This window comes from Engraulis encrasicolus, chromosome 16, assembly GCF_034702125.1.
Source record: "Engraulis encrasicolus isolate BLACKSEA-1 chromosome 16, IST_EnEncr_1.0, whole genome shotgun sequence".
NCBI lineage: Eukaryota > Metazoa > Chordata > Actinopteri > Clupeiformes > Engraulidae > Engraulis > Engraulis encrasicolus.
The window spans coordinates 12754580-12782266 of NC_085872.1; the positions used below are offsets into that span (position 1 = coordinate 12754580).

Sequence of the window (27687 nt, forward strand, 5' to 3'; positions counted from 1 at the left end):
CAGATAGGGACGAGGTGGTGCTAAAACACCTGCCCCTTTGCCCTACTGGCCAAAAGGTGCTTTTTTCTGCCATGTGTTGACATTAAAGATGCACCGGATCCGGTTCCAGATCCGGCAGGATAATAGGGTTTTTCACAGGATCCGGGTCCAGATCTTAAGCAGTGGATCCGGTATCCGGCATAAGGGTCTGGTGCATCTCTACCCTAGGCTTTTCAGTCAGTCTTTCACAACCCTGGAATGAAAGCCCTTTGGAAGCGGCCAGTGCAGGCAGTGTAAAAAATAGTGTGAGCCAACGTAATAAAAAGGGCCCACGTGTGCGAGTAGACTATATGTTTCAACCCTCTTGTAAGATCCGCTATCCGGTTCCGGATCCGGCAGGATCTTAAGCAGTGGATCCGGTATCCGGCAGGATCCTAAAAATCAGGATCCGGTGCATCTCTAGTTGACATGATCTACAATATACCCTCTAGCCTAGTAAGGCAGCTGAAAGTTCCACATGCCCCCTATCCCTGCCTCAAGCACCTGCCCCTCAAAATGTTTGTGCACGCCCCTGGTTGTAGAGATAAAAGTAGCCACGTCCAGTCCTTGCACTACTCTAGCTGGGACCAGATTGGTTAGAGAATGGGTTTGCGGTCCGATTGTGGTTGGTTGAAAAAGTGGTGCCTGGATGAAAAACATCTACAGTTTTAAAATGGTCCCCTTCCAGCCCCTGGAGAGCAAAAAGAGATGAGCTGCTTTCTAGCCATCTGCTAATGCAGGACACATGGCGATGAGAGGAGAGGAGTGATGTGTGTAGAGATGCACTTCCTGATGCATGCCAAAAAGCATTCAATAATTATGGTTACCACCGCTGAAAAAAATCCTGAACATTTCAAACTCAATTGACCTTTTTGCTATAGGCAGTGATTCCCATTCATTCCCCATTCATTGTCCAGGAAAGCACTGTATATATATATTTTTCCTTTCATTAAAATCCTGGACAATCAGGAAAAAACGAGACAGGTGGCAAAACTAACAGTAATGGTTGTCTATCTGTCAAAATACTGGAAAAGACAACTATGTTAAAGCACCTCCTTACAACGATATTTGTACAGCAACCATGGATAAGTTAATCTTTATACCCTTTATAATGCTATTGGTGCAAATGTGTTAGCTGATCTAGTGCTTCATTTAAAGCCTCATCCAGCACTGCGTGTTGCTCCTGTGGGGCACGATTGTTTTCATATCTCTTTCATATCTCTGTTTTGTCTCTCAGACATGCACACTGTTCACCTTGCACTTCTCCACTGTCCATTAAATACTGAAAATATTAGCAGCTAAGTACTGGGCATGTTGGCCTACTGCCTGCCTACTCATTGTAAGAAAATATCTACAGCAGTAGGGGGCCCTTTCTCTCAGCCTATTTAAAAAACATGCAGAGAATGGGTCTTTGGTCTTTAGGGATGCTGTTGTCATGCTTAACCCACCGATGGCCATCTGGTACACACAATACTAGGACGGTTTGTATGTGAATATAATGACTCTGTTACCATAACTGTTGGAGAGACAACGTAGACCTCAGCTCAGATCTGAGTGTTCAATTCAATTTGTCTGTTTCATATAGTGGTCCATTCATGCATTGCTATAAGATTATTTTTTTTAGCATACTCAAACAGGCTCAAACTTACGTAATTAAATCAAGTAAGAATGTAAAAAGTCTTACCATGTGAACTGAATTTGAGGTTTGGTTTGATTTGCAAGTTTGACTATTATTTGTTTGTATTTGGTAGTCTACTGGTGGTTTAGAAAGAGTAGCAATTTATAAATCCTTGATAGTGAGATGCAGCTGTTCAGATCGAACAATAGCAGTGCAGATTGTGTGCCATTGAGAATAATTTATCTGTGAAATGTTATTCCTCATCTACTGTATGCAGTGACAGCACAATGAGCTTCCGATTGCTGGCCAAAACATTACTGTGTAAGACGAAGGTTATGTATGTAACCACGGTTCTATGAGTTCCGGATGACCGCCAGAGCTTGGCAGTCACTCGGAGTGTATTCGAGAAGATTTGCCAAGAGGTCACGTCCTGGGTTCACCGGTGTCTTAACCCCTGACACGGGGTCACCGGGTGACGTCACCCAGGTCACGTGTGACTTAATTTTCATGTATTCTCGACCTGCATGATTCGTGTGATGAATATCCATGTGCTGAAAGCACCGCCTCTGGCGGTCAGAAGGAACGAAATAGAACCCTTAGTGAATGCGCATCTGTTTTATTTGTGTTGCATTTCCCTGCTTTAAGCACCTCACCCTCCGTCCTCTTGATGCGTTTGCTCCGTCTTGTTTTCCCCAGGGAGCTCTAGGAAGGAGATCACAGAGCACTGGGAATGGCTGGAGCAGAATCTGCTGCAGACGCTCTCCATCTTTGAAAATGAGAACGACATCACTACCTTCGTCAAGGGCAAAGTACAGGTACATTACACAGCTGTATGCGTGGGTGAATGAAATGGGCTTGGTGTTAGCTTGGTTATTTAGACCAAAGACCTGAATTACTATCTGTTCAGGTACTTCATAGGCAATGTGAACTATATACTGTAGCTACAACTCGTTTTTCGTGAAATGCGTCAAAGTAATTTCCTTTACGTTGTTTCTCCATTCAGGTTTGCTCTTTTTATCCCTCTTGCTTTTATTTCACTTACGTGTGTTCTTTTTTGTTCCCTCTCTGTATCTTCTCCCTGTATTTCTTTCTTCATCCTCCTATCCTTAGGGTATCATTGCAGAGTACAACAACAACCACGACGTGAAGGATGACGACGACACTGAGAAGTTTAAGGAGGCCATGGCCAAGTTCCGTAAGCTGTTTGGCATGCCGGAGGAAGAGAAGCTGGTCAACTACTACTCCTGCAGCTGCTGGAGGGGCCGCGTGCCCAGGCAGGGCTGGCTCTACCTCAGCATCAACCACCTCTGCTTCTACTCATACCTGCTGGGCAAAGAGGGTAAGGAAGGAGCATTTATTGGCTTTGCACATGTGCACCCGCGCACACACCCGAGCGCGCACACACCCGAGCGCGCACACACCCGAGCGCGCACACACCCAAGCGCGCACACACCCGAGCGCGCATGCACGGACGCACGCACGGACGCACACATTGCATACACACACACACACAGACACACACACAGACACACACACAAGCGCACATACGCACGCACGCACGCGCGCATGCACATGCACACACATACACACACACACACTCACACACACACACACACACACACACACACACACACACACACACACACACACACACACACACACACACACACACAAGCGCGCACACACACACACACACACATACACATATGCCTCATCATTTACTATTTGACATTTAGCCTACATTTACCTTTTATGTCATGTTCAGTCTTATCCTTCTGAGGTTCCTCTGTGGGGTTTTTTCCTCTGCACAGGACACTGTCTCTTCCTGTTACCTTACCCTTACTGTATTTATGTCCAGGGCTCTAAATTAACTTTTTTCATCATCAGCCAAAATGGCTAGTAGATGATAATCTTACAAGCCAAACACATACTGGCTAATGGTCAAAGTGGATAATAATACGTTGAATCCCACCTGACCTCCCCCTTCACCTCCATCCATGGCTGAAGTGCCCTTGAGCAAGGCATCTAGCCCCACATTGCACCAGGCTGGTGTTAATTTCGAGCCCTGTTTATGCCTACTGTGTCCTGCAGCGAAGCTGGTGGTTCGCTGGGCCGACATCACGCAGCTGGAGAAGGTGGCCACGCTGCTACTGCCGGACGCCATCCGCGTGAGCACGCGCCGCCACGACCACGTCTTCTCCGTCTTCCTCAACATCTCAGAGACGTTCAAGCTCATGGAGCAGCTGGCCAACATCGCCATGCGGCAGCTGCTGGACAACAAGGGCTTTGAGCAGGACCGCTCGCTGCCCAAGCTGAAGAAGAAGCCGCCGAAGAAGGTGCCTGCCCTCAAGAGGTCAGTGCTCTGGGGGTGGACTAGCCTGATTATCATCTGTTAGGTTCAAACCCTTAACATTTGTAAATATGACATACCTGAAATGAAAGACACAGAGAATCAGTAATTAAGTTTCAAGCCGGCTTGGAGAGCGGATGGGGAGAACCGTCAGCTACCATTTTCCCCACTCGTTCTACCCGCTGTAATATCTCCAAGCCATATTTATTTTAGGATTGGCCCTGGTTACATTTTGTTATCTCTTCCCGCTAAGGAGGGGGGCGTTCACCCAGGAGAGAGATGAATTCATTCACACACACACACACACACAAACACACGAACACACTAGCCAGGCTGCGCCCTCCTAGTGACGCAACACCTTCGGCGGCGCTGCAGATCGAATCTCGATTGCAAGTCTATGATCATCAGGCAACGAACACACAGTCCTTGGCCTGCCATGTGGAGATGCAACTCTGTTGTGTTTGGGCATTCCATTGTTCTGGTACAGATAAAGTCCTCGCACAGTCCAGTAATCTTTTGCTTAGCCTTGAACAGGAATTCTTGAATGTGAAAGGGCACATTTGTGCCACGGCAACATGTTTGCTTTCATATAGAATAAAATACAGTTCCAACATTTCCCCCTGTTTATTCTATATAGAGGCAAACATTAACATCATCCAGTGATCACTTCAAATGTTTTTTTTTCTTTAAATAGGTACATTTAGGGGCCCCCATCATAATCCCCTGGGTCAGGGAACAGATCAGGGACCTGGATGGAATCGTCAGATTGGTGTGGAGGCTCATGGTCTCCACCAACAACATCATCATAGTGTCATCGACATCACTATCCTGTCTAGTTAGAAGAGCATATAGGTTTGACATTTTTTTTTTTTTTCCATTTGTGCAATGGCAGTGGTACTAAATCTGGTGCACAACACTCTAATACAAAGAATACAACAACATCCACATAACGTGAGGATCGCCGCAAATATTGCAATAGACATGATTATGGACGCTGCCAACTGTCTGTATTTGCCAACATGTCAGAGAAACCATCCCACACTGAAGTGTCGACCCTGGAGTGGTCTTTCATTTTCTTTTTGGTTGAGGGATCCCAGTCCCTCTATCGCCCTGGTGAGACTTCCGTCATCTGCCGTATTGTTCGGTATGAAGGAACAACATTGATAACCAAAAATAGAGCACACACTCCTATCGGCCAAAAGCATATCAACCGCAATACGAGATTGGAATGCGATTAGGCAGGTTGCCTTCAGTTGTTCATGGATGGCCCTGAACTCGAATTCAGTTTTGTTGCCCAGCGCCTGCACATTATAGTGGATGTTGTTCATTCTGTCCATATTTTTGTTTATAGTACACCACCAACATACAAATGATTCAAACCCTGATGCAATTTGATTCCACATTGTAGCTCTCTTTTTTTTTTTTTTTAAAAGGATCGATCAGGATACAATTTATTACAGAAAAAGTGAGATTACAAAAAGAATAAGAAGAAAATAAAAGAAGTAAAAGTAAAAGAAGAATAAAAAGGTTAAAAAGAAATAAAAATGAGACAAAGTCTCACAGCGTCTCACTATCTAGGTAGCATCCTATCTCTGGCGAATGACAGGCAAATCGATCGACAACTGACAAAATGGTGGCAACAGTTTTTATACCGTCTTCCTCATGTCAGCAGGTTACACGTATGCAAGTATGATCTTAGTTAAGGAAGATGTCGTCTCCATGTCTCCAGTAGTGACGAAGCATAAAAACACCTATCACTAAGGATAACACACAGCCTAGATGTGTCTGCTATCTGGAAAGTTAGGCGCGAGCACACTGTGCCCTGGCACAATGGCCTTCGACAGCAGAGGCTCTCGCTCTGAGCTCTCTAGATATCAGCAAAGTAACCGTAAACATACCACATTCCTGGCCCAATTGATTGGAACACAGGAATAGACAAAAGTTAACAACCGTATGGTCAATCAGTTGTTGGTCAGCTGCAAAATGCAGCAGGATATACCACTCAAATTCAACATTCCTCCCTCAAGATAAATAAAAACAAAGTTTTTTCTTATCTTCAAATTAACAAAGCAAGTGAATGACCAAACTGTTAGACACAGGGATAAACAATAAGGACATTAAGGAAATAGGGAATAATAACCACCCTCAATCAAATACCCCTAAGCATGACGAATGTCAAATATTGTAAATATATTACTCAGGATTAAATTGATAACTTTCCCAAAAATTACAGTAAATTAACTGGTTGAGTGCATATTAGCAAAAAGTAGAAACTCAAAGAGAAAATAAAAACTATCAGTCTGCAATGTCTGGTTGTTTTACTTGCACAAGTCTGGCCTTGGAACAGACTTGCTTGAGCAAAACAACAGGAACACTTAAGAAGATAAAACAATAGCAACATAGAAGAGCAGGGAAAACTCCGGATTCTCTGCTAAATGAAATGGAAAGTAGAAGTATACCAGGCACTGTGAACACACTTAGAGGCAATAATATATTCACACAAAGTGAACGGGATGGCATGTAGGCTATATTGAGAAACGTTGACGTCGGGTGCATCAGCCCGCAAAACCAGTCGTTGTTGGTTGTTTTAGGTTAGGTTAAGGGGTGAAGTTTCAGAACAAGGTTTCATTTAACATGTGCCCTATACACATTTTGTTTGATGCACTGATTAATCCTAAAATTAATCCTAAAATTAATCCTGTTTGAGACATGTGCCATCCACATGACTCAATAAGACTTAAGTAATTTCCGAAACAGACTTTGAGCACAGTAAATGATGAGAAGTAAACATCTTCCAACACCCTCCAGTTCATAGGTGCATGAGTGATTCTACGATTCCCCTACGCTTTTGGCAAAAGCAAAAAGTCAATTATCAGTATTTTTCCCAACTAAATGACCTAGATGTTTACATAGTGCCAAACAACAAATTGCCAAGCTTAATCTTAATAGTTAGTGGAATTGGCAAATCAAATCCACGGACTTAAAAGTGTAGCCGAATCAGAGAATCACTCGCATAGCCTACATCAAGGCAGGCTTTTTCAAACATTTGTTAAAAAAATAAAATAATAATAAGCTCTCAGAAGTCAACTCATCCACACACAGACATTAGTGTGGAGGAGGTGCGCAGTTGTAACAGATTAGAGAGCATTATAATAGAGAAGAAACAAAAAATGTTTTGTTAGTTTAGACAAAACAAAACCCAAAGCCGCCCAACCATTCTCTCATAATCTATAATCAAAATAAAATAGATAGCTCTACATTCCCGGGGAACAACAATTTATCAAGAGCAAAATTATGAAAAAGAAAATTACTCTGGTCAGTATCTGACTATTGTGGCTCACGTTTACCTTACAGTTCCTTACAGAATAGGCGATAAACGCAAACTGACAAAATGTGGTGTTGACCACATAGTTACTTAAACATATTGGCATGCAGTCCTCACTGTCCTTTTGTCATGAGGTCATGGTGATATAGGGGCCTAGCCCAACTCCTGCCAATAATGTCAGTAACTTCAAAAATGTATTTTGTAAAAATAAAATAAAAAAAATTGAGTATGAGTAATATTTGAGAATCCAATAATATCCCTCCTGTTGATACATGGCTTAGCCCATGGCTCCACCAATTTAAAATGAATGACATATATTACTACTCTCCACTTTCTCACACCATTCCAAAGTTTCAATGTCATCACCCAGACATACAGATCACTAGATAAACCAATCAAAATGTAAGAGATAAAAAGAAAGAAAACACAACTGCCATTGTAAAATACGCAACTTTAAAAGAAAAATGAAACAAACAACCGGACAGACCCTTTATCTAAGGTATAAAGGTAAGACCTTGTCTAACTTTAGGTCAAACTTTTCATGGTTTGAAAGAAAGAAAAAAAATAAACAGTTGTCATTTTATCAAGTGTTATAACTAAAATTATTACCCAATTGAAACAAAACAAACTCTGGAAAAATCTTGTGAAACTCATCAAATTAAAAACAAAATTCACTTAACCTAGCGATCATTGGTATTGTCTAGGTTCCTTTCATTCACATCAGCTGTGTTTCAGCTCGTTTCCATAACACTGGGCCTGTTCCTCAAAGAACACAAAAAAAAGTATTATAGGGAAAACAACTTTCTTTCATGTACACTCAAGCCAGATCAATTTGAAATCAAATCAGAGCAAAAAATTATTGACTTCATGTATCGGCTACATAAAACATTTTGTAACGGAACTAAAACCTTATTGGCAATCAGTTTTCACTTTGATTGCAAGTTGACGACTGAAATGAAAAGACAGAGTTAGACAACTGTCTCTTTGTTTATAAATCAAACAAATGAAAATATAAGGATCCCAACGTCATCAAATTCAAACTTTTAAAAGCAAATAGAGAACATTGACATGTCTCATCACACACCATGTGAAGCAATGTTCACACTTACAGTATTAAACTAATGACAATGATAGATATTTAACATAACTTTAAGCTTTGGTATTGTTTATCTAGGTCGGTGTTCAGTTTTTTTTTTTTTTATTTCTTATTGTCTTTTCAGTGACAAACAGGTGGTTTAGCATACACTGTTGGAGGTTTCACTATTAAGTGTCTTTCTGTCTCTGCCACAGAAATTTGCATGTTGATAGTTTGGGCCTGCTGTGTCTGATAAGGGTTGCCTGCAGAAGACCTTGGGCTACTTAGAGAGAGCCTCTGAGCCTTTTAATATCTATCCGAGCTAATGTAAACATCTACACATAGGACACTGTTATCTTTGCTGGGGTGATTTTGTCAAGCGCTTCTGTGTATTCAGAGTCTAGTTTTTTCTGGTTTATCAGAGTCAACATTGTCATTAAAATAAAGTTCCAGATCATAATTGCATTGGAAATGTAGTTGAGTACTACTACCCAACTTTTAGGGTTTTTTTTTTTTAAACCAAACCCATGATCCATTGATCAATAACTCATCAAAATAGAACATAATAAGGCAAGAAATTCGATGAAATAAAACAAAGAAATAAGTCATAGTTAAACGTCAATAAAAACAAAATGACAACCTAAATTTCTAGAAACGTTCAGCACATGTGACCTAACTCTCAGACCAGGTCCAAATTGGGTTTACTCACAGCACCTTTGGGCCATCAAATAACGCCTGCGTTATTTCAAGATCTCAAACCCATTGTTCTTTTAAAAAAATAAAAATAAATAAGAACAAGGAGAAAGCTTCATCTATTCTTTAGAAGAAACAAAGACATTTTGGTACTGTAAATCATGAAAGCAAACTCTTTTGCAACTACACTACACTACCATGACAGTGCACGGGGCCTTTAGTAATACATTATGACTTGGTCATTGCCATTCTGGTAACAGCTAATTTATAATGCCGTGTCTTAAAGGCTTAAACATTAACATGTTAACTTTCAATTGAAAATAGTAAAGAAACAACATAACTCCACAACCCCGTTTTCTCCTAATCAAAAATAAATGGGTAAGAATGTGTGGAAAAACAAAATCATGACAAAATCCTACACCTCAAAGTTGAATTGTAGAATAAAATAAAAGGCTTATTCTTATTTTAAAAATGTTGTTTCAACATGTGCACTCCCAAGCTCCAGCTAACTCTGAATACAATAGAGTACCTCCACTAAACACTCAAAAAAAATTCTTCCACTCTCAGACATATTTAGGCACTCACTCCACAGATACACACGTACACTCCACAGACACATATACAATCTTTCTCACACACACAGTGGGGTGTCCCACTAGGACAATTCATACAACAAATAGGGCCCACACAGACAGACAAACAGATATCCATATTACTTGCCTTGTATGACACAGTGTTATACAAATACAATTATTATTATTATTATTATTATTATTATTATTATTATATGGTAGGCTATCTGAGACATTAACTGCTCAGTGAGTAATCCAAATGGCTGTCATTTGCTTTTTCACACTAGTTTTGCTATTTTTGCTATTTCCTGCATTGCAGTGCGGCTAGCACCAGAGTCACAGAGGAAACGTACGGGGGTCCCTTGGACCAGAAGGGTAATTTCAGGTCTAATTTTTTCTTGGTAAAACAATCCCTCTAAGTTTAGAACGACGTCTACCTCTTCCACATCCCCGTCCGTTTCCTCATTATCATCAAACCAGTCTACTGCACTAGGATTTTCTCTATGCACGATTTTCCAGTCCTTGCATTGCATTTCAGCAAGGAACTTTTCACTTCTTTTGCTGTTACTGCCCCCCATTTTGTCTCTATGAATTTAGTCCAACGTCACAACACCTACAGTGCCTCTATTGTTGGATACACTTTTCAACAAGATAGCGATCAACGATCGTTTGTGGTAAGATTCACTTCAACCTCACAGGTGGAATCTTCTTGCATACAGGCTTCCACAAAGACTCGCTATTTGGACCTTGTTGTATTGGTATGAAACGTATTACCGAGTGGTAATACGAATCCTTTCACGCACACTTTCTCTCAACCCAGAGAACACAGAATTTAAACTAGTTTCTCGTACTAGTTTCTCGTACTCGTACTACGTACTTTACTTTACGTAGTCTTCAGATTTTAACTTGTTCAACAACACAGAGGAGTCTGGCCTCCCTTTTTACCTGATAGAGTCTAGAATTGTCAGGGTTTTATCTTCTCTTATTTTACCGTTTTTTCATTCATTCCTTTTTAAATAAAAATAAAAATGTAGGCCTACTCACGATTCTCTGGTCTTTTCAAGATTCCCGTCAACCGTCGGATCCCAGCCTGCGAGGGAGAGACCAGTCCCGGAAACGGGTCTTAGTGCTGTGGCCACAGACTTTCCTGGTTCCCTCCTCGCGTGCTGGAATCGTCGGGTATCTTGGGATCCGGTTCTGAAGGACCAAGTAAATGTTAGGTTCAAACCCTTAACATTTGTAAATATGACATACCTGAAATGAAAGACACAGAGAATCAGTAATTAAGTTTCAAGCCGGCTTGGAGAGCGGATGGGGAGAACCGTCAGTTACCATTTTCCCCACTCGTTCTACCCGCTGTAATATCTCCAAGCCATATTTATTTTAGGATTGGCCCTGGTTACATTTTGTTATCTCTTCCCGCTAAGGAGGGGGGCGTTCACCCAGGAGAGAGATGAATTCATTCACACACACACACACACACAAACACACGAACACACTAGCCAGGCTGCGCCCTCCTAGTGACGCAACACCTTCGGCGGCGCTGCAGATCGAATCTCGATTGCAAGTCTATGATCATCAGGCAACGAACACACAGTCCTTGGCCTGCCATGTGGAGATGCAACTCTGTTGTGTTTGGGCATTCCATTGTTCTGGTACAGATAAAGTCCTCGCACAGTCCAGTAATCTTTTGCTTAGCCTTGAACAGGAATTCTTGAATGTGAAAGGGCACATTTGTGCCAAGGCAACAGGTTTGCTCTCATAAAGAATAAATTACAGTTCCAACATCATCGACTTTCAAATCGCTTTGAGACTTGGTCTGACCAAGAGCATAACAATTAAAATTTCCCAAACGGCCTTCCTTGGTTTTGCTAATGGTTGTTTGCTTCCCATCAAAGTGGGAGGAGTTCCCAATTTTTTTTAGGGAATTCTGGAAGTGCTTGCATTGCTCTTGACCTGACTAGTAGCAACTAGTGGTGTGGACCGTCAATGCTCTCACGATTCAATCCAATTACGATCCGGAGGGTAACGATTCGATTCGATCCGACCCGATCCAATTCAACGATGCATTGCGATGCGCAGGGACGGAGCACAAGTTTGTGATGGGGTTATGTCCAGGTCCTCTACCAATAGGCCTACGCTATGTTTGATGTTACAAACCTCTAGCCTAATTGTCTATTATTGTTCACAACATTCGCACCCCACCAGGGCTGAGCTCAAACATTAATATTATTGTAATGTGCAATTAAAGAAAAAGAAAGAGACGACTGTGTGGGCGCAACCGCAACCGCAGCCAACAGTAATTTGTTTGTCAACCACCTTATTCAAATCGACCTCAATGTCCTCCTCCCATAGATTACTAACACATTGTATACCTCCTCCATATCCAAGATAACTGTCACGACCAAGAAGTGCGGCCCCATCCTTGTCCGAAACAGATTCATTTTTAAACTGCCAGCCTTCTCGTCGATAGGCTAGATGGTTCCGCTTTGCCAAGGGTGAAACTTGGGGAGACATGTGGAAACGGCCGGGCATCACTGCGTGCATATTGGCTATTCAATTAATGTGATGAAGGATGGTCAAACTTTAGATGCTGCATGCCATGAAAGGGGCAATTTTTCGTGAGCAGCTAGGTAAAATGTTTAGGGGTCGGGAGGGAGGAACTGAACAGTTGTCAAATAACTTGGGCCCTACTTGACTATGTCCTGAAATCGGAAACCTACTGTAGGCGATATAGCCTACACACTGGCCCAGAATATGTAGCCTAGCCTATCTGCTGAATAGCCACTGCGCAGGGCTGACCACCACATAAGTACATTTCACGAGCTTGTTAGTTCAATGCGATTTGCCAAAGTTGGTTGCTGCACCACTGCGTTAAAAAGGATTCATGGGGGAACAACGCATAATACAAAAAAAACCCCACAAAGCCTACCTTGGCGCTTAACCCATTATTGTCTTACCTTAAGTTGTCTTATTTCAACGAAGCTTGTTTGATATAATTAACGTAGATCCATGCAAACAAATATTTGACTGCCGCATGCCTTCACGTCGCGACGTTTATAGACACCTAGACACCTGACCTGACTTCAGCCATTCGTTAGTCTCGCCCCCCTCCTACCGGCAAAGCTGCGCTAGAGGTTACATTAGCTCTAGTTCTAATGCAAACACGAGCGCGGGGAGCTTTAACTGAACCGTGTGATGAACAGTATCACCTGTTTTAGGCTATCATTTATTAATCCCGAGGGAAATTAAGGACAATATAGGCCTATAGATATTTTGTAAACGCATGGGTCTACTTTGTATTAGCCTATTATTCAGTGTCTCTTATGGAGGTCAGTATCTTAATTTGCAAACCAGATATTTGGTGCCAGTTTCTCGACCTAAGAGATGGATGCTACAAGAAAAGTAACCAGATGGCAGTAAAACGCTTGTGAATTATTCCATGTGTGATCGACTCGAAAAATTAAACCAAGCTGTGTTATCCCATTCGTCCACAACGGGGAAAACTAAACATGTCACCCATCATTGAAAAGCATGGGCACCAAGGGCGAAACTTTGATTTTGACATTGGTGGGAACACAAAAGTGCTCCAAGACAAAGATTCCAGAAGCTTTTGTGCATAATCAATCATAGGTTCATGTCATGCAGATGTAGGGCACGGTCTATGAATATGGTCATTAATCCACGTCGATTTATAAGTACGAGCGGTGCTGTCCCCATAGCCTATTTGTTTCAAACGTGTATGACGCGCAATGCCGATTTAATGTCACGCTTTCAAAGACGTTGATTATTGAGAACGGAGAACAAGACACGGAATAGGTTACAGGTAGGCCGAGGTGAAGACGTTGATTATTCGGCGAACGAGACACAGAATAGGTTAGAGGTTGATGAAATTCATGTGGAGAGAGAGAAAGAGAGAGAGAGAGAGTGGGCAGCACCAACCCTTTGGATGTAGTGATGCACGCGCAACCGAAATTGAAAGAAAAGACAGGGAGGGAGGAGAGGCAAAATGGGAGGCGCGGGTACTCAGACCTCCAGACCCATCCCCTTCTGGTGTTGAACATATAGGCTACTTGGGAAGTTTTGGTGTTTTTTTAAATTTGTTTGTTTTGTTTCATGATTATTTTAAATTTATTAATACACCGAATCGATCTGGCTTGTAGTCGAATCGATGCGGAATCGTCAATGCCCTGGATCGCGATCCTTTGCCGCATCGATTACTTTTGACAGCCCTAGTAGCAACGCTGAAGGTGTTGCGTCACTAGGAGGGCACGGCCAGGCTAGGGTGAACCAGCATAGAGCTCACACACACTTAGTTGACAATGTCTTGGTTTTGCTTACAGTAACCCATGTTAGCCTGATGCTACAGTGCGTATACATGTACGTTGTTTGACCTTTGGCACCTGTAGTGACCAGTGTTAATTTCGTCAGCTTTTTTTGATTTAGTCTTAGTCTTAGTCACAATGACGAAAATCAATTTTAGTCTTAGTCATATTTTAGTCATTGCCTTCCCAATTTAGTCTTAGTCTTAGTCAAAATGACGAAAATCAATTTTAGTCATAGTCAAATTTTAGTCATTTTAGTCATTTTAGTCAACATTTCAAATTTTAGTCAACATTTCAATTTTTAGTCATTTTAGTCAATATTGTGTAAAATAAATAACCTACAATGGCTATTGTTATTTCACAAAGTATTACTAATATTGCCTATTGCAGCAAATATTCACCTTGTTACTTGGTCATTTTCCACCAAAACCCAAATCAGTAATTTCAACATCATAGAGCAAAAGAGCATCACACACACACACACACACACACACACACACATCCAGGTGCAGGCTGCGCGCTCTCTCTCTCTCTCTCTCTCTCTCTCTCTCTCGTGCATTAGAAGCTGCTGCATATTATATTTCATTTTGAGTTTGATCACGGAGGAAGCTACATGCTCTTCTTCACCTGACCGCGGGACTTAAAGCCTGCAGATTGCCGGCAGTGGGAAGACCAGACATCCCAAGTCTGCATGAAGTTCAAGAAGTCTCCCTGATAGTGGCTTCCCGATGACCACGAGTCAGATAAAATACTGCTGATGTTAGACTATGCAAGTTAGCGGTTTTTGTTTTCAATTGGCAATGCGAGCAGAGAACGATAATGACTCGTGCGGCATGTGTGGAATAGGCTTAAATAGATTGCGCGAGCCCACTTCGTATGCCCTGCAAAAGTCCCAGGAAAATAGTTAGGCAGGGGTATGCAGACTGGACGATAGAAAGGACACGCATATAAAAATATTTAAACACAAATGCTGTTTTGTTTGTCGGGGGTGTCGAGGCTCGATAAGCATGACCTGGAAAGAGTTTTTGGAACTTAGGAAGACGCTGAAGACGCACGGAAATGCTGTCGACTTCCTTGGGTCTTTTAGCGTTGCTCTCGACGAGAACAAGTTTCAAATCTCAACAGTTTAAAACTCCTTAGCGATCGCCCATCCATTGATTCTTTTCAAAACTAGACTACAGTAGCCGTGCCTCTGTTACTTTAGACCAACTTAGGCCAACTTTCCCCCTTTCCGCGCGCTCCCGCGGTGACTGATTTAAATAAATTCACAAATCCGACCTTCATGATTTGCTTGCTGCCTACTCATATGGTTAAACAACAAATAGGCCTATAGCAAACATTACAAAAAAAGAACAGACAACGAACGCCGGGCTAAGACAGCCTAAGTGAAAACTGAAAAGGAGAATAGTGGAAGCTCGAGGAGGTTTAGAATGACAGTATCAGAGGAGGATTGGCGCGACTGTCATTACCTACTGCAGAAACACATGTCTTCGTCATGGATAAGAGGGTTGTTGAACATGTTTCAAAATGAACACTTATCTCAACGTCGGCTATTTTTTCTCTTTCTCTGGGAATGTTTTAGGACCTAAACTAAACTTAAATGGACTCACTGAACTACTAGGCTATAGAACTACTGACTGAGCTGCGCCATGCATTGGCTGCCAGCAGATACAAGCGAGGCAACACAGCGTGAGCGCGCAATCACCTATGAAGTTCAAGACACTTAGGCCTATATTACAATTACAAATTAATTATAAATAATTATATATTTTTAATGTCCATTCGTCCATGGCTTGTATATTTCGTCTCGTCTTAGTCTTGACGAAAATATTTTTTTATTTTCGTCATATTTTGATTTGCTTGAGGCAATTTTTAGTGCGTCATCGTCTCGTCATCGTCAAGGGAGAAAGGGGCGTTGACGAAATATTTTCGTCATCGTCGTGGTTGACGAAATTAACACTGGTAGTGACATATACGCTGCATTCAGGCTATTGAGATTTGAGGGTTTTTTTTAATTAAAAATGTGGGCATGTTAGAGCTGAATGAACACATACTAATGCACGATGAGGGTCCTAGCTTTTTAATGCAGATTATTCCATGTTTTTATGTGCTTTGAAGGCTGAGATGCTTAGGTTTTAATAGGCAGAGGGCATCTTTTCCCAAAAGGGCTTAGGTATTCAGCAGGTGTTTTTGCAGGTACTAGGCTAAAATAGGATAATGTTACAACGAGATTCCGACCAGTGACGGCAAATATTTTTCTGTTCATGATTTGAACTCAAACAGATGGTTCCCATGCGGTGCCAGACTGTACCTTTCATGTTCTGGCTTGCCAGACTTTGGAACCCTGTTTTTATATGGTACTGGTACTAGTATAATATTTATATTTTAAAAATTAAGTATGTTTTGGGAGCTTTTTGGGCCTTTATTGTGACAGGACAGCGTGAGAGGAGACAGGATGCAAGCAGGACAGAGACATGGGGCAGGGCTGGGAAATGACCCTGGCATGCAAGCCCAAATTGGTAGTAGTACAATATTGTGTAATGGCTGTGTATTTTTTGCTGTTTGATATCCAGTGATCGAGCTGTAGTCAATTGATAGTGACACTTCATAGTAATACAGTAATTAGCAAATGTTTTGACAACGGCACTGTCCTGCTCAGTAATGTAATGTACTATCAAAAGCTGCCGGAGTGGATTCAGAATACAGATTTTCACTTTTGATGGTTACTAATATCTTCATGTTTCTTCACAAATTCCTCTGTGGTCAAAAATACACACATGGCAGTTTGTTTACTGTAGTATATGCAAATATCTGGTGTTTGACTTGATCCATGGGTTGATGGCTTAATAGGATTACAGTTAAGTCAAATGTTGTGGAATTCTACAGTACCTTACGTTTTAGTTGACCTGAGTTTCCCTCCGCTCTGGCCACCAGCAACATAAGAAATTAACACTACATTTCGTAAAATAGCTTTGCCGTCACTTATTAACACTTTAAGAGGTGTTGCTAAGCCTCAATAGTCCTCTTAAAAATAATTCTTTGAGCGGGTTTAATTTTGAGCACATGCAACCACACATGCCAATCTAAAAAGTTGAAGTCCTTGCAACTCCGTTTTTGAAGATTTACACAGCTCTCTCTACTTTGATTGGAAATGGAAAGTGCACTGTGAGAGCCCTAACTCAGTGGTTCTTAACCTGGGGTGCGGGCACCCCCTGGGGGTGCACCAGAGATCTCAGGGGGTGCGCAGGATTTTGATTGTGTTGAGGTTGCGACCAAAATTCTGCTTGAGAACATTATATTTATGCCAATTTAAGACTAAATTAAAACAAGTTTGGCCCCCATTTAAAGAAATGAAGGTATTGATTTATGTCCCAAGCAAGAATCATTTCAATTCATCACTTAAAATCATTTCTAGTAAGTATACACATGTAGAAGTTTGGGTTGGGGGTGCGCGACTTGTCTTCGGCACAGGTAAGGGGGTGCGTTAAAAAAAAAGGTTAAGAACCACTGCCCTAACTGATTAGAAAGGCATTTTGATTAATCATGTGCCCTACAAATGCAGGACAATGGGAGAATAGAATTTAAGTAAAACTGAGATTGCAGACTGTCCATTAGATGCTAGTTGATTAGAAAGTACAATTAAATCAGATATACAATGAAGAATACACCTGGAGAGTCATTTTAGCATTTTTACCGGAGCATGGTACACAAATCTTGATTGGCACGTATCACTTTCCACCCTATTTTCACTGTTGTGAAGTATGTAGACTTTTGAGTGGGGACTCCACACCACTGTATCCATCACCCCAAAAAATCAACCATGTCTGATTTTTATGCCTCCTCCTGCCTGTCCCAGGGACCTCGACGCACGGGCCAAAAGCGAGCGGTACCGGGCGCTCTTCCGCCTGCCCAAAGACGAGAAGCTGGATGGGCACACGGACTGCACTCTCTGGACCCCCTTCAACAAGATGCACATCCTGGGCCAGATGTTCGTCTCCACCAACTACATCTGCTTCACCAGCAAGGAAGAGACTGCATGCAGCCTCATCATCCCTCTCAGAGAGGTGGGTCCATAGTTGGGAAGTGGGGAGTGATGGGCAAAATATATTCATTAGCTACAGTCCAGTGCCACATAATCCAAATGATTTAGTTTACCTGTCCAATTCAGCCGGGTGATTGGCCTGTTGAATGATCACCTGGTTGAATTGGACAGGTACAGTACAACAAGGTAATTTGGAATATGTGGCACTGGATTGTAACTAATGAATCCATTTCACTGGTAGTGGGGAGTGTTTTGTGAGTTGCCGATTTACTAGTACACTCTCCAAGGAGATGTCCCACCTCATACGTACCTGCAGAGAACTGAGTATTTCAAATGATGGGTTGCCATATCTGCAGAGAACTGAGTATTTCAAATGATGGGTTGCCATATCTGCGGCAAGCACATGATCCAGCTCACACCTGCCTCAGTGTGTGGTACAATCTGAAGAAATTCCTGCGTCCGTATAACATTGGGAAATAAGACTAAGAGTAGGCACAGAATACCAATATTGTGTTTTTTAAAACTGTGTGAGGTCTGCAGCGTTGTCAGTTTGAGTTGTGTAGCTGTATAATGAGGCTGCGATATGCAAAACTATTGCCTTGTGTGAGAGAGCCAGGTCTTGGGCTGGACTGGTAATCTGGCATGCAGGGCATTTTCCCGGTAGGCCGACAGTCCTCAGGGGCTGATGCTGTTGGTTTTGTTGTTGCTGTTGTTGTTTTTTTTGTTTGTTTTTTTTTTCCCCCAGAGACTAGCTCATCATTTAGAAGGGGCAGCCCATTGGTCCATTTTCATACAGACAATGGAGTGAGCCATAATATCATAGAAAAGTTCATAGAAAAATGTAAAATGTGCCCTGGCTGAATTGTTCTCCCAGTCCAGCCCTGGCCAGGTCTTGCGTGTGGCATGATAATCACCTGCATTCAGGCTGCTGTCACTCCTGATTGGGCTAGAGGGGTCTGTTGCTAAGATACACAGGCTTTCATCTTTGCCATACCTCTGTCACTTTCTATTTGACCATCAATCCTTCAAGCCACTGAATAGGCGTAAAATGTATCACAAGGTAGCCTGAAAATAGTTCTTGGCACCATCAATAAGTCTCCAAGTTCCCTACTCCGCTGTTCATCATTGCAATTGAATATGAATATAAACAATGAAATGGATGTCGTTTGTCATTTGAGGTCGCTTGTTCAGATATTGTAGTGTAAGCAACATATGATGAGTTTAAGAAATGCCTGCAATATACGTATGTTAGAATGTCTCAATTGGGCCCTGCCGTGGTCAACCGGTGGAGTACCCGTCTGCCATGTGGCCGACCCGGGTTCGATTCCCGGCCCGGGTCCTTTGCTGACCCCTCCCCATTTCTCCCCATTCGCTTCCTCTCAAATTGTCGTATCATCAATAAAGTCGTAAAAGACCAAAAAAATATTAAGGAAAAAAAATGCATGTCTGCCATCCATCAATGGACAGTATAGAAGACTGAAGAGTTGATTATTGATGAATACCATGTGTGTGTGGTGATTTTTCAGGTCACCATTGTGGAGAAGGCGGACAGCTCCAACGTTCTCCCCAGTCCACTGTCAATCAGCACCAAGAACCGCATGACCTTTCTGTTCGCCAACCTGAAGGATCGGGACTTCCTGGTGCAGCTGATTTCGGACTTCCTGCAGCAGACCACTTCGAAGATCTGCTTCGAGCGTGAGATCACCGGCAGTCTGAACAGCTCAGACGATGAGGTGGGCACTGCTCCTCTCCCCTGTCTGTAGAAAACCCATGCGAAACGTGTCGGCTGAGTCTCATTGACTACGTTTACATGACGTTTTTAATTCCGAATGAATAATTCAGAATTAAGTAGTTCCATTGAATTTACTTTGATCTTTCATTTAATTCCGAATTGTGAAGTGTTTACATGATGTTTTCAAAGCAGAATTAAGCTTTATTCAGAATTAAATGTCTCATGTAAACGTAGCAATTGTCTCCAGAGCTATCTAGTGTGATGGCTGTCAAAAGCAACTGAACACCAGGGCATCCACACTCTCTGCCAGTACATTTAAAAACTTCCCTTCCATCAGCGTAGGTACAGTATCCTTGGAATGAAGTTATAACTTAACAGCAATATTTTACTGTTGAGCCAAATCGCAACTGCCGGTGTTCTCTGGTCAAAGTGGATGGTGAATGTGTTATGGTTAAAAGTAATATGAGTTATAATGAGATTGCTTTGTGACTTAATCGTAACTGGAGGTTCTACCCAAAGAGGCTTAGGCCTACAATTGATCATGTATAAATATACTGTAAAATCTGTGAAGTGGCTTAAGTGCTTGCGTATCACGGACCTGAACATTTTGTTTATAACAAACGTTGGCAGTTGGTGAATGACTTAGGAAAGCATATTTGTTAGACATGAGTTAACCTTCTAAATGTACATTATGTGAGCTGTAATCGAACAAAGGGAGTTCATTTACTCAGATCATCATGTGTGACATTCCAATCAGTATTAATGTACACTCGACATCAGGCAAAGCTGGTTCTCCTCCACTGTTATATAATCAACTTTCAGTTACATACAGTACATGGATACACAGTGCGAGCTGATGAAATCCCTTCTTCTGGTGGTCTTCGCTTAGCCTTTGCTGCCTGTTTAAAACTTCCCTCTAGTAACAATTGAAAAATAGAGATAGCCACTAGCTCAGTGGTGCAATGGTTCATGGGCATTGATGAGCTACTACTGTAACCACACATACTGTATGCAAATCTGGCTCCCGGTCAGAGGCTCCTGATGCAACTATAGCTTTGGGTGTGACCAAGAAGCTGTTTTGGTCCTTATGCTGGCAGTAAATTCAGTGTTGCCAGATTGGGTGGTTTCCCACCGAATTGGGCTGCTTAGAATCACCGTCTGCGCGTAAGAAAGGCATATGGGCGGGTTTTTCTGTCAATTTATGGCCATAGAAATCAATTCAAATTAGTGGTGAGATTCAGTGCTTCCAGGCGGGTTTTGAGCATTTCTTTGGGCTGGAAATCATCTGTCTCATCTGGCAACCCTAGCAGTAGCCCTGCCCAAGCCTAAGTGCTGCATTACACACGCCAACACAATCAGTCATCTGAGTGCTGGTGATGTTACTGGTGATTCCCCATGGTAACCCCCCTCATCCTCCCCTCCCCAGTGCATTGCTGCTCCACCACCAGGATCATCTTACACATCAGTGGGATGCTGTTCTTTTGCTCTGCTACAGATCCTTAAATTAGAGCTGTTATTGTAGAGCTATATCTTGGCTTGGTCTGTGTCAGCAATAAGGAGTGTTAAATGTTGAACATGGATTTGTCAAAGGGGGAAGCAAGAAGTGCTCAACGGTAGTGGTGTGGATTGGCACTGCCCTCACGATCCGATTCGATCACGATTCGGGAGGTAGCGATTCGATTCGATTCGATTCTATGTGATCCGATCCGATCTGATTCAATTCTACAATGCATTGCAATGCATTACATTTCTACTGAAAGCACATCAAATGTTTAATCTGTCATGATGAGGCAATACAAGTAGTCAGATACTGAGCAACAATTTATTGACTGTTTTCTGTATCAGTCTGTATCAGTCTTGCAATCTTTTGAAGTGCTTTTATTTAATTTAACATTCATTTGCTCCCGAAATATCCATGGAAGAAATTGAAACTTAAAAAAATTGCCGGATCGATTCTGGAAATTGCCGGATCGATTCTGGATCGTCCATGCCCCGCATTGGATTGGATCGCCGAATCGATTATTGTTGACACCACTACACAACGGCTATATTAACATGGCAAAATAACTGAAACGGAGAGAAGAAACAGAACATTAAAAACCAAGACAGATGAATCTAACCTCTCAATCTTTCTACCATATAGGTTCCATGTTGCAATGGGGAATAATCACGCAAAACTCTTTTAGCCAGAAAGTATCCAAATCAGTCCCAAAAACCAAGCAATTTGCATCCAAATCCATAAAATCGTTTTGTGTAATCCCAATAACTGGCTACCAAACTAGCAAATAAAACAAATAAATGCTAATATCCACAAACCAATGCACTTATCGAGGAGGAATGTTTTCAGAAACTGAAGAAATATGAGTAGTGTCAATGCTTCTCCTATCTCTTAAAGTTTGTATGGTGTACTGTATGTTTGTTTGCATACTTTATGAGTTTGTTTGTGGGAGCATATTTTTTAAATTGTGTACGTGCGTGCGTGCGTGTGTGTGTGCGTTTGTGTGAGCAGGTGTACTCCCAGCAGGGCAGTCTGCTCTCCTGCAGTCCTCAGCGCAGCAGTGTGAGTTCGGAGACTGAGGGCGAACGCCAGTTCAACCTCAACGACAACAGTGTTCCCACGGCAACGCAGGCCCTCATGACTATGTACCGGCGCCGTTCCCCTGAGGAATTTAACCCCAAACTGGTAAAAGAGAAAACACATGAACACACACACACACACTTCTGCACGTGTCTGTTTCTCTTGTGTTTACGCATATGATTGCATTTGGAAATATGTACTGAATCAAAAATGGGCACACACACTTATTCAAACATATACAAAAATATCAAAGCACTGACATTCCAGTTTTTCTACAGTATGGTTCGACATTCAGCCAACACAATTAATACACCTTCCACAGAAGAAGACAGAATGGAAGAGGGAGAGTGAGAGGAAGAGTGAGGAAGAGGGAGAGTGAGAGGAAAGCACTCAGCCCCTTATGTACATTTGTATCTGTTGGTACTGTAATTAGACTACAGACTTGGTTGCTGTACAGTTTTGGTCTGTTCAGCATCTCTTAGTCCCTGTAATGCAGGGATGGGGAACCTATGGTTCTGGGGCCATTTACGGCCCCTTAAGCCGTCTTATCCAGCCCCCGACATAAACTTAATCACTTCATTTCTGGCTGCAATTAACTTGACATGGATCTTGTGTCATTGGCCTTTTTGATTCAGGCCAAGGAGTTTCTGAAGGAGCAGACATGGAAGAACCACTTTGCAGAGTATGGCCAGGGTGTGTGCATGTACCGCACAGAGAAGACCAAGGACCTGGTGCTCAAAGGCATCCCGGAGAACATGAGGGGGGAACTGTGGCTGCTCTTCTCTGGTGAGCTTCTCGACTGCTTCTCTCACACACATTATCCAGTTTGCACAAGTGACATTAAGCTGTGTGTGTGTTTTTTTTTTTGTATGGACGTTGTGGTTTACAATTGTGCATGCCTGTTTATTGGGTGTTGCAAATGTCTTGCTTCATCATGCGTACTAGCCCACAGCTGATCAAAGCCAAACCCTGTTCTTCTATCTAACCTATTTACGACATATAAAGCTTGAACTGAAGATGGTTTCACATCTGGTGTTGCCATGGCCGATCCATAAATAAACTACAAGCTCTCATTTGTCTAATAGTACGTGTATGTCCTACCCTCTGTTCCAGTTCTGTGATTGGTGTGAAATTCATGCGAGCATTTCAGCTATGGTTTCAACTTTCCACGCTCTCGAGCACATTGGAACGAGCATGCAAGGTAGCATGGGAAGTCCCAGGCTAATGGACAGCAGACCGTACTAGCTCATAAAGGTGTCATTTAACCCATTTTAGCCTGGTGACTCGTATATGTTGTTTGATCTTTGGTGCCTGGAGCCGCAACATGCATTCAGGCTCTTGAGATTTTAGCTCTTTAGATTATGCAAGATGAGGTCCTTAGGGTTTAAAAATGCAGCTTATTTCATGTTTTTAAGTGCATTGGAGGCGAGATATTTAGGTTTTAATAGACTGAGGGCAACTTTCCCAACAAGGGCTTAGGCATTCAGCAGGCATTTTTTGCCAGGTGCTTTAGGCATCAACGGGTTATGGTAGAAAGGGCTACACAGCTGTTCTGTGCAATGTCTAATTGTACTCCACTGAACATGTGTTCTTACATTATCAAGGGGAACCCATTCTCTTTTTCATCCTTTTTTTGGAGAGGGGTAGCAGCTGTTTGAGGCACAAACTCATCTGCTCAGGCAGCCGCAGTGGAGAAATAGATTCAGGAAAAGGGGTATCAGTAGGAGGTTCATTAGAAACTGGAGGATATGAGGATGTTGTACATTTGCCTGTATATTACTGACCATACCAGTACTAGTCTCTCTGATATTTACCTCCGCCAAGGAGGTTATGTTTTCGATCGTGTTGGTTTGTCTGTTTGTCTGTCTGTCTGTCTGTCTGTTTGTCGGTCTGTTTGTTTGTTTGTCTGTCAGCAGGATAACTCAACATTTATGAACGGATTTGGATGAAACTTTGAGGAGTTGTTGGGAATGACAAAAATAACAAGTGATTTCATTTTAATGGTGATCCGGATCACGATCGGAACCAAGACTTTTTTTTAAAGATTCTTCACCATTGCGTGGCGGAAAGACATGAAAAAAAATGTGTGTATCATGTCAAATGTTCTATCAAACGGCATTCTTAGCGGAGGTCTGCACTCTCTGAGTGCATTTTTAGTTATACATTATTTTTGGACCCACTCATGCCTGAAAATCAGCATTCTGTAGCAAGGCTTCCTGTTCTGCAAAAAAGGTGTTCCTACTGTAAGCATTGTCACACCACACTTATTCACACATTGTGCTCAACTGTAACAATGCAGTCGATTTCAGAATACTTTCTATCATCAGTTTGAGTGACTATTAAATACTAATACAAGTATAAGAGCACACACAAACACACACTCACATGCATTCAAAATCATACCACAAACTCCAGACAGGAGGTTGATGTTTGTGTAATGACATTGACTGACATACTTTCTTTGTTACTGCAAACATGCATCCGACTTTCTCTCAGAAACCACATCCACGTACTCACGTGAACATCAGCACCTGCTGCAAGAGCACACAAGCACATGAAAGCACCTAGCACCTCTACACATATTCAATGTTGAATTTGCCTGTTGTCCTCCACATCCATATTTGTACATACTGACCCATGCTTTCTTATTATAAACCCACAAATGCACTCAAAACTGCACCTCTACGTTTATTTTTTTCTTAGAAACCACATTCTACATTGTGTTACTCACACAAACAGTAGCACCTGCTAACACTCTATCACACACGCATGCACTGAGGCCACAGCTGCCTCGCTCTCACACTTGGTTATAGTTGTTAAGCCACAGAAGCAGGTGAATGTGAGTGGTGGTTGTGCGTGTGTTATTTCAGGAGAATCATCTCTCTCTCTCTCTCTCTCTCTCTCTCTCTCTCTCTCTCTCTCTCTCTCTCTCTCTCTCTCTCTCTCTCTCGCTCTCTTTCTCTCCTTCTCTTCTCTTCTCTTCTCTTCTCTTCTCTTCTCTTCTCTTCTCTTCTCTTCTCTTCTCTTCTCTTCTCTTCTCTTCTCTTCTCCTCTCTCTCTCTCTCTCTCTCTCTCTCTCTCTCTGGGGGCTGTATTGTTACTACTCAGAGGGTTAGCCTGCAGCCTCCAGCTCTGTCACCAGCCCCGTCTCTTGCTCAGGCATGTGTGCAGGCATACTGTATAGTGTGGCGTACAGGGCCGCTGAGAGCTTTGGCTGGGCCCAAGACAAAATCATCCGCCGCCCACCCAATACATCAGTACAAAGTAATGAGAACTGATTTATGGGGCCCCTTACTCCCTGGGCCCGGGACAACAGACCCCTTTGTCCCCCACTGTCAGCTTCCCTGGTGGCGGATAATGGAAATGTGCAGCCATGTGTGACAGCTGCTGAGAGCGGGCATATGAGGACCCACGGTAGGGTAGCCTACAGGGGAAAGCAGCAGAGAGCTTGTGTGTTCATGTGTGGCGGATAGTGTTCGGAGGTGGGCGGCATAGTAATTATCCACCACCACACCAGATATTCTGCCAGGCTGACAGTCTATTTTTGGCCCATTTCGTTTATTCAATAGCTTTGAAATGCTGCCATTTCTTCACCTGTTTGTTTTTGTTATTTATTAGTTATCTTCATTTTAGCCTATTTATTTTTTGCAAAGGATGTACTATGTCAAGCTGAGATGCAGCAAAAACAATTTTGCATAGCACTTGTTTTGCTGCACATTATGCGTTGTTCAAAAAAAAATTGTCACGTAGTGCAGTCGGTTCAGCATCAATGCTGGTCTTTTTCACACTGCAATTATACAGTACATGTTGTAGTTCTGTTACAAACAAGGATTAAAAACAATGGCTTATAGGAATTACGTTGCACATTCTTTCTGTAGCCATGGTACTGGAAACATATGTTGTTATAATTAAGAATATGAAAAAAGTGAAATCTGTTTTCTGTGTAATTATGAAAACGATAGACATCTTGTTATTGTTGAATGAAACAAGTGTCTGTGTTTGTGTGTGCATGTGTATTTGTGTGTGTGTGTATGTTTGTGCATAAAACTCACAGAGTAGAAGTTGATTCCCTCTCCACTGTGCAGTCGTAGTTTGATTCTTTCTCATTTACAAACATTTGTAAATGTTAATTATTATTAAATGTCAATAAAGTGTTTATAAATCTTTTTTGGGTAGTTATTATTAAGTGTTACTGTGTGTTTAATCCCAGGTGCCATCAATGAGATGGCCACCCACCCAGGCTACTACGAGGACTTGGTGGAGAAGTCCATGGGGAAGTACAACTTGGCCACGGAGGAGATCGAGAGGGACCTGCACCGCTCCCTGCCTGAGCACCCCGCCTTCCAGAACGAGATGGGCATCGCTGCTCTCCGACGGGTCCTCACGGCCTACGCTTTCCGGAACCCCAACATTGGCTATTGCCAGGTACACACACACACACACACACACACACACACGCGCACGCACGTGCGCGCACACACACGTAAACAAAACAATGGACATTTGTACACAAAAATATTCATACATTATAAAAGTTATGCATGGCTGCTACGTGCAAGACGGGTGCGCATACGGTATATTAAACACTGCAGTCACTGAAGTGTGCATGCAATTTTATTTGTATTAGTATTTGTATTTGTATTAATGTATTAATGTATTTTATTTGTATTGTATTTGTATTAATGTATTAGTTTCTCAGCAATGTCATACACCACTTCAGTATAATAATGGTTCTGTACACCGTGTTTTTTGGTCTTTCTAAAAAGCGCCATGACAAACTGTCACACCACTATGTGCTCATAATGCTTAGTCATTAACTGTAGTGTATAACCACAGTAGTGTGTGTGCTCCACAGCTGTTGACAACCTCAGCACATGGGTTCCTCTTTTCTGTTGCTCATGTCCTCTTTGTTACATTATAGCAGGAGTTTGTGAAGCTGGTTTAAAAAGAGGGCGTTGAGTTTAGTTCCTATGCAGCCTACAGCAGACCAATGCCTAATATTCCAATCTGCAATATATGTACTGTAGATAATATACCAGTGGTTCTCAACCTTTTTTGAACAAATGCCCCCTTGGCCTCATCACAAGCCTCCCAACGCCCCCTTAACCTCATCATAAGCCTTAACCTCATCATAACACCCCCCTTAGTATTAAATGAAATGGACTAATGCCGCCCGATGGGAACTAAGCACCGCCCCCTCTCAGCTGTATCCTTCTCAACGCCCCCCGTTAGAGCTCACCAACGACCCCTGGGGGGCTGTACCGACCCCGTTGAGAAACACTAGGCTACCTCATCCAGTTGAGGTATACATTGGCATCTTTTATGCATGTAAGAGCAATAGCGGTAGTGTGTGTCTCCA

At 42.3% G+C, this 27687-nt stretch overlaps 1 protein-coding gene across 1 annotated transcript in view; it reads left to right on the top strand.

Annotated features, from left to right (window-relative positions):
• The window catches only part of tbc1d9 (TBC1 domain family, member 9 (with GRAM domain)), a 52198-nt gene that overhangs the window by 10472 nt on the left and 14039 nt on the right, over positions 1–27687 (top strand). Inside the window, exons 3-10 of the mRNA XM_063218664.1 lie at positions 2333–2451; positions 2747–2975; positions 3728–3989; positions 17833–18040; positions 19545–19751; positions 22260–22433; positions 22964–23114; positions 26539–26753. Coding sequence (XP_063074734.1) covers positions 2333–2451; positions 2747–2975; positions 3728–3989; positions 17833–18040; positions 19545–19751; positions 22260–22433; positions 22964–23114; positions 26539–26753 — 1565 coding nt within the window. The remainder of the gene's footprint in view (positions 1–2332; positions 2452–2746; positions 2976–3727; positions 3990–17832; positions 18041–19544; positions 19752–22259; positions 22434–22963; positions 23115–26538; positions 26754–27687) is intronic.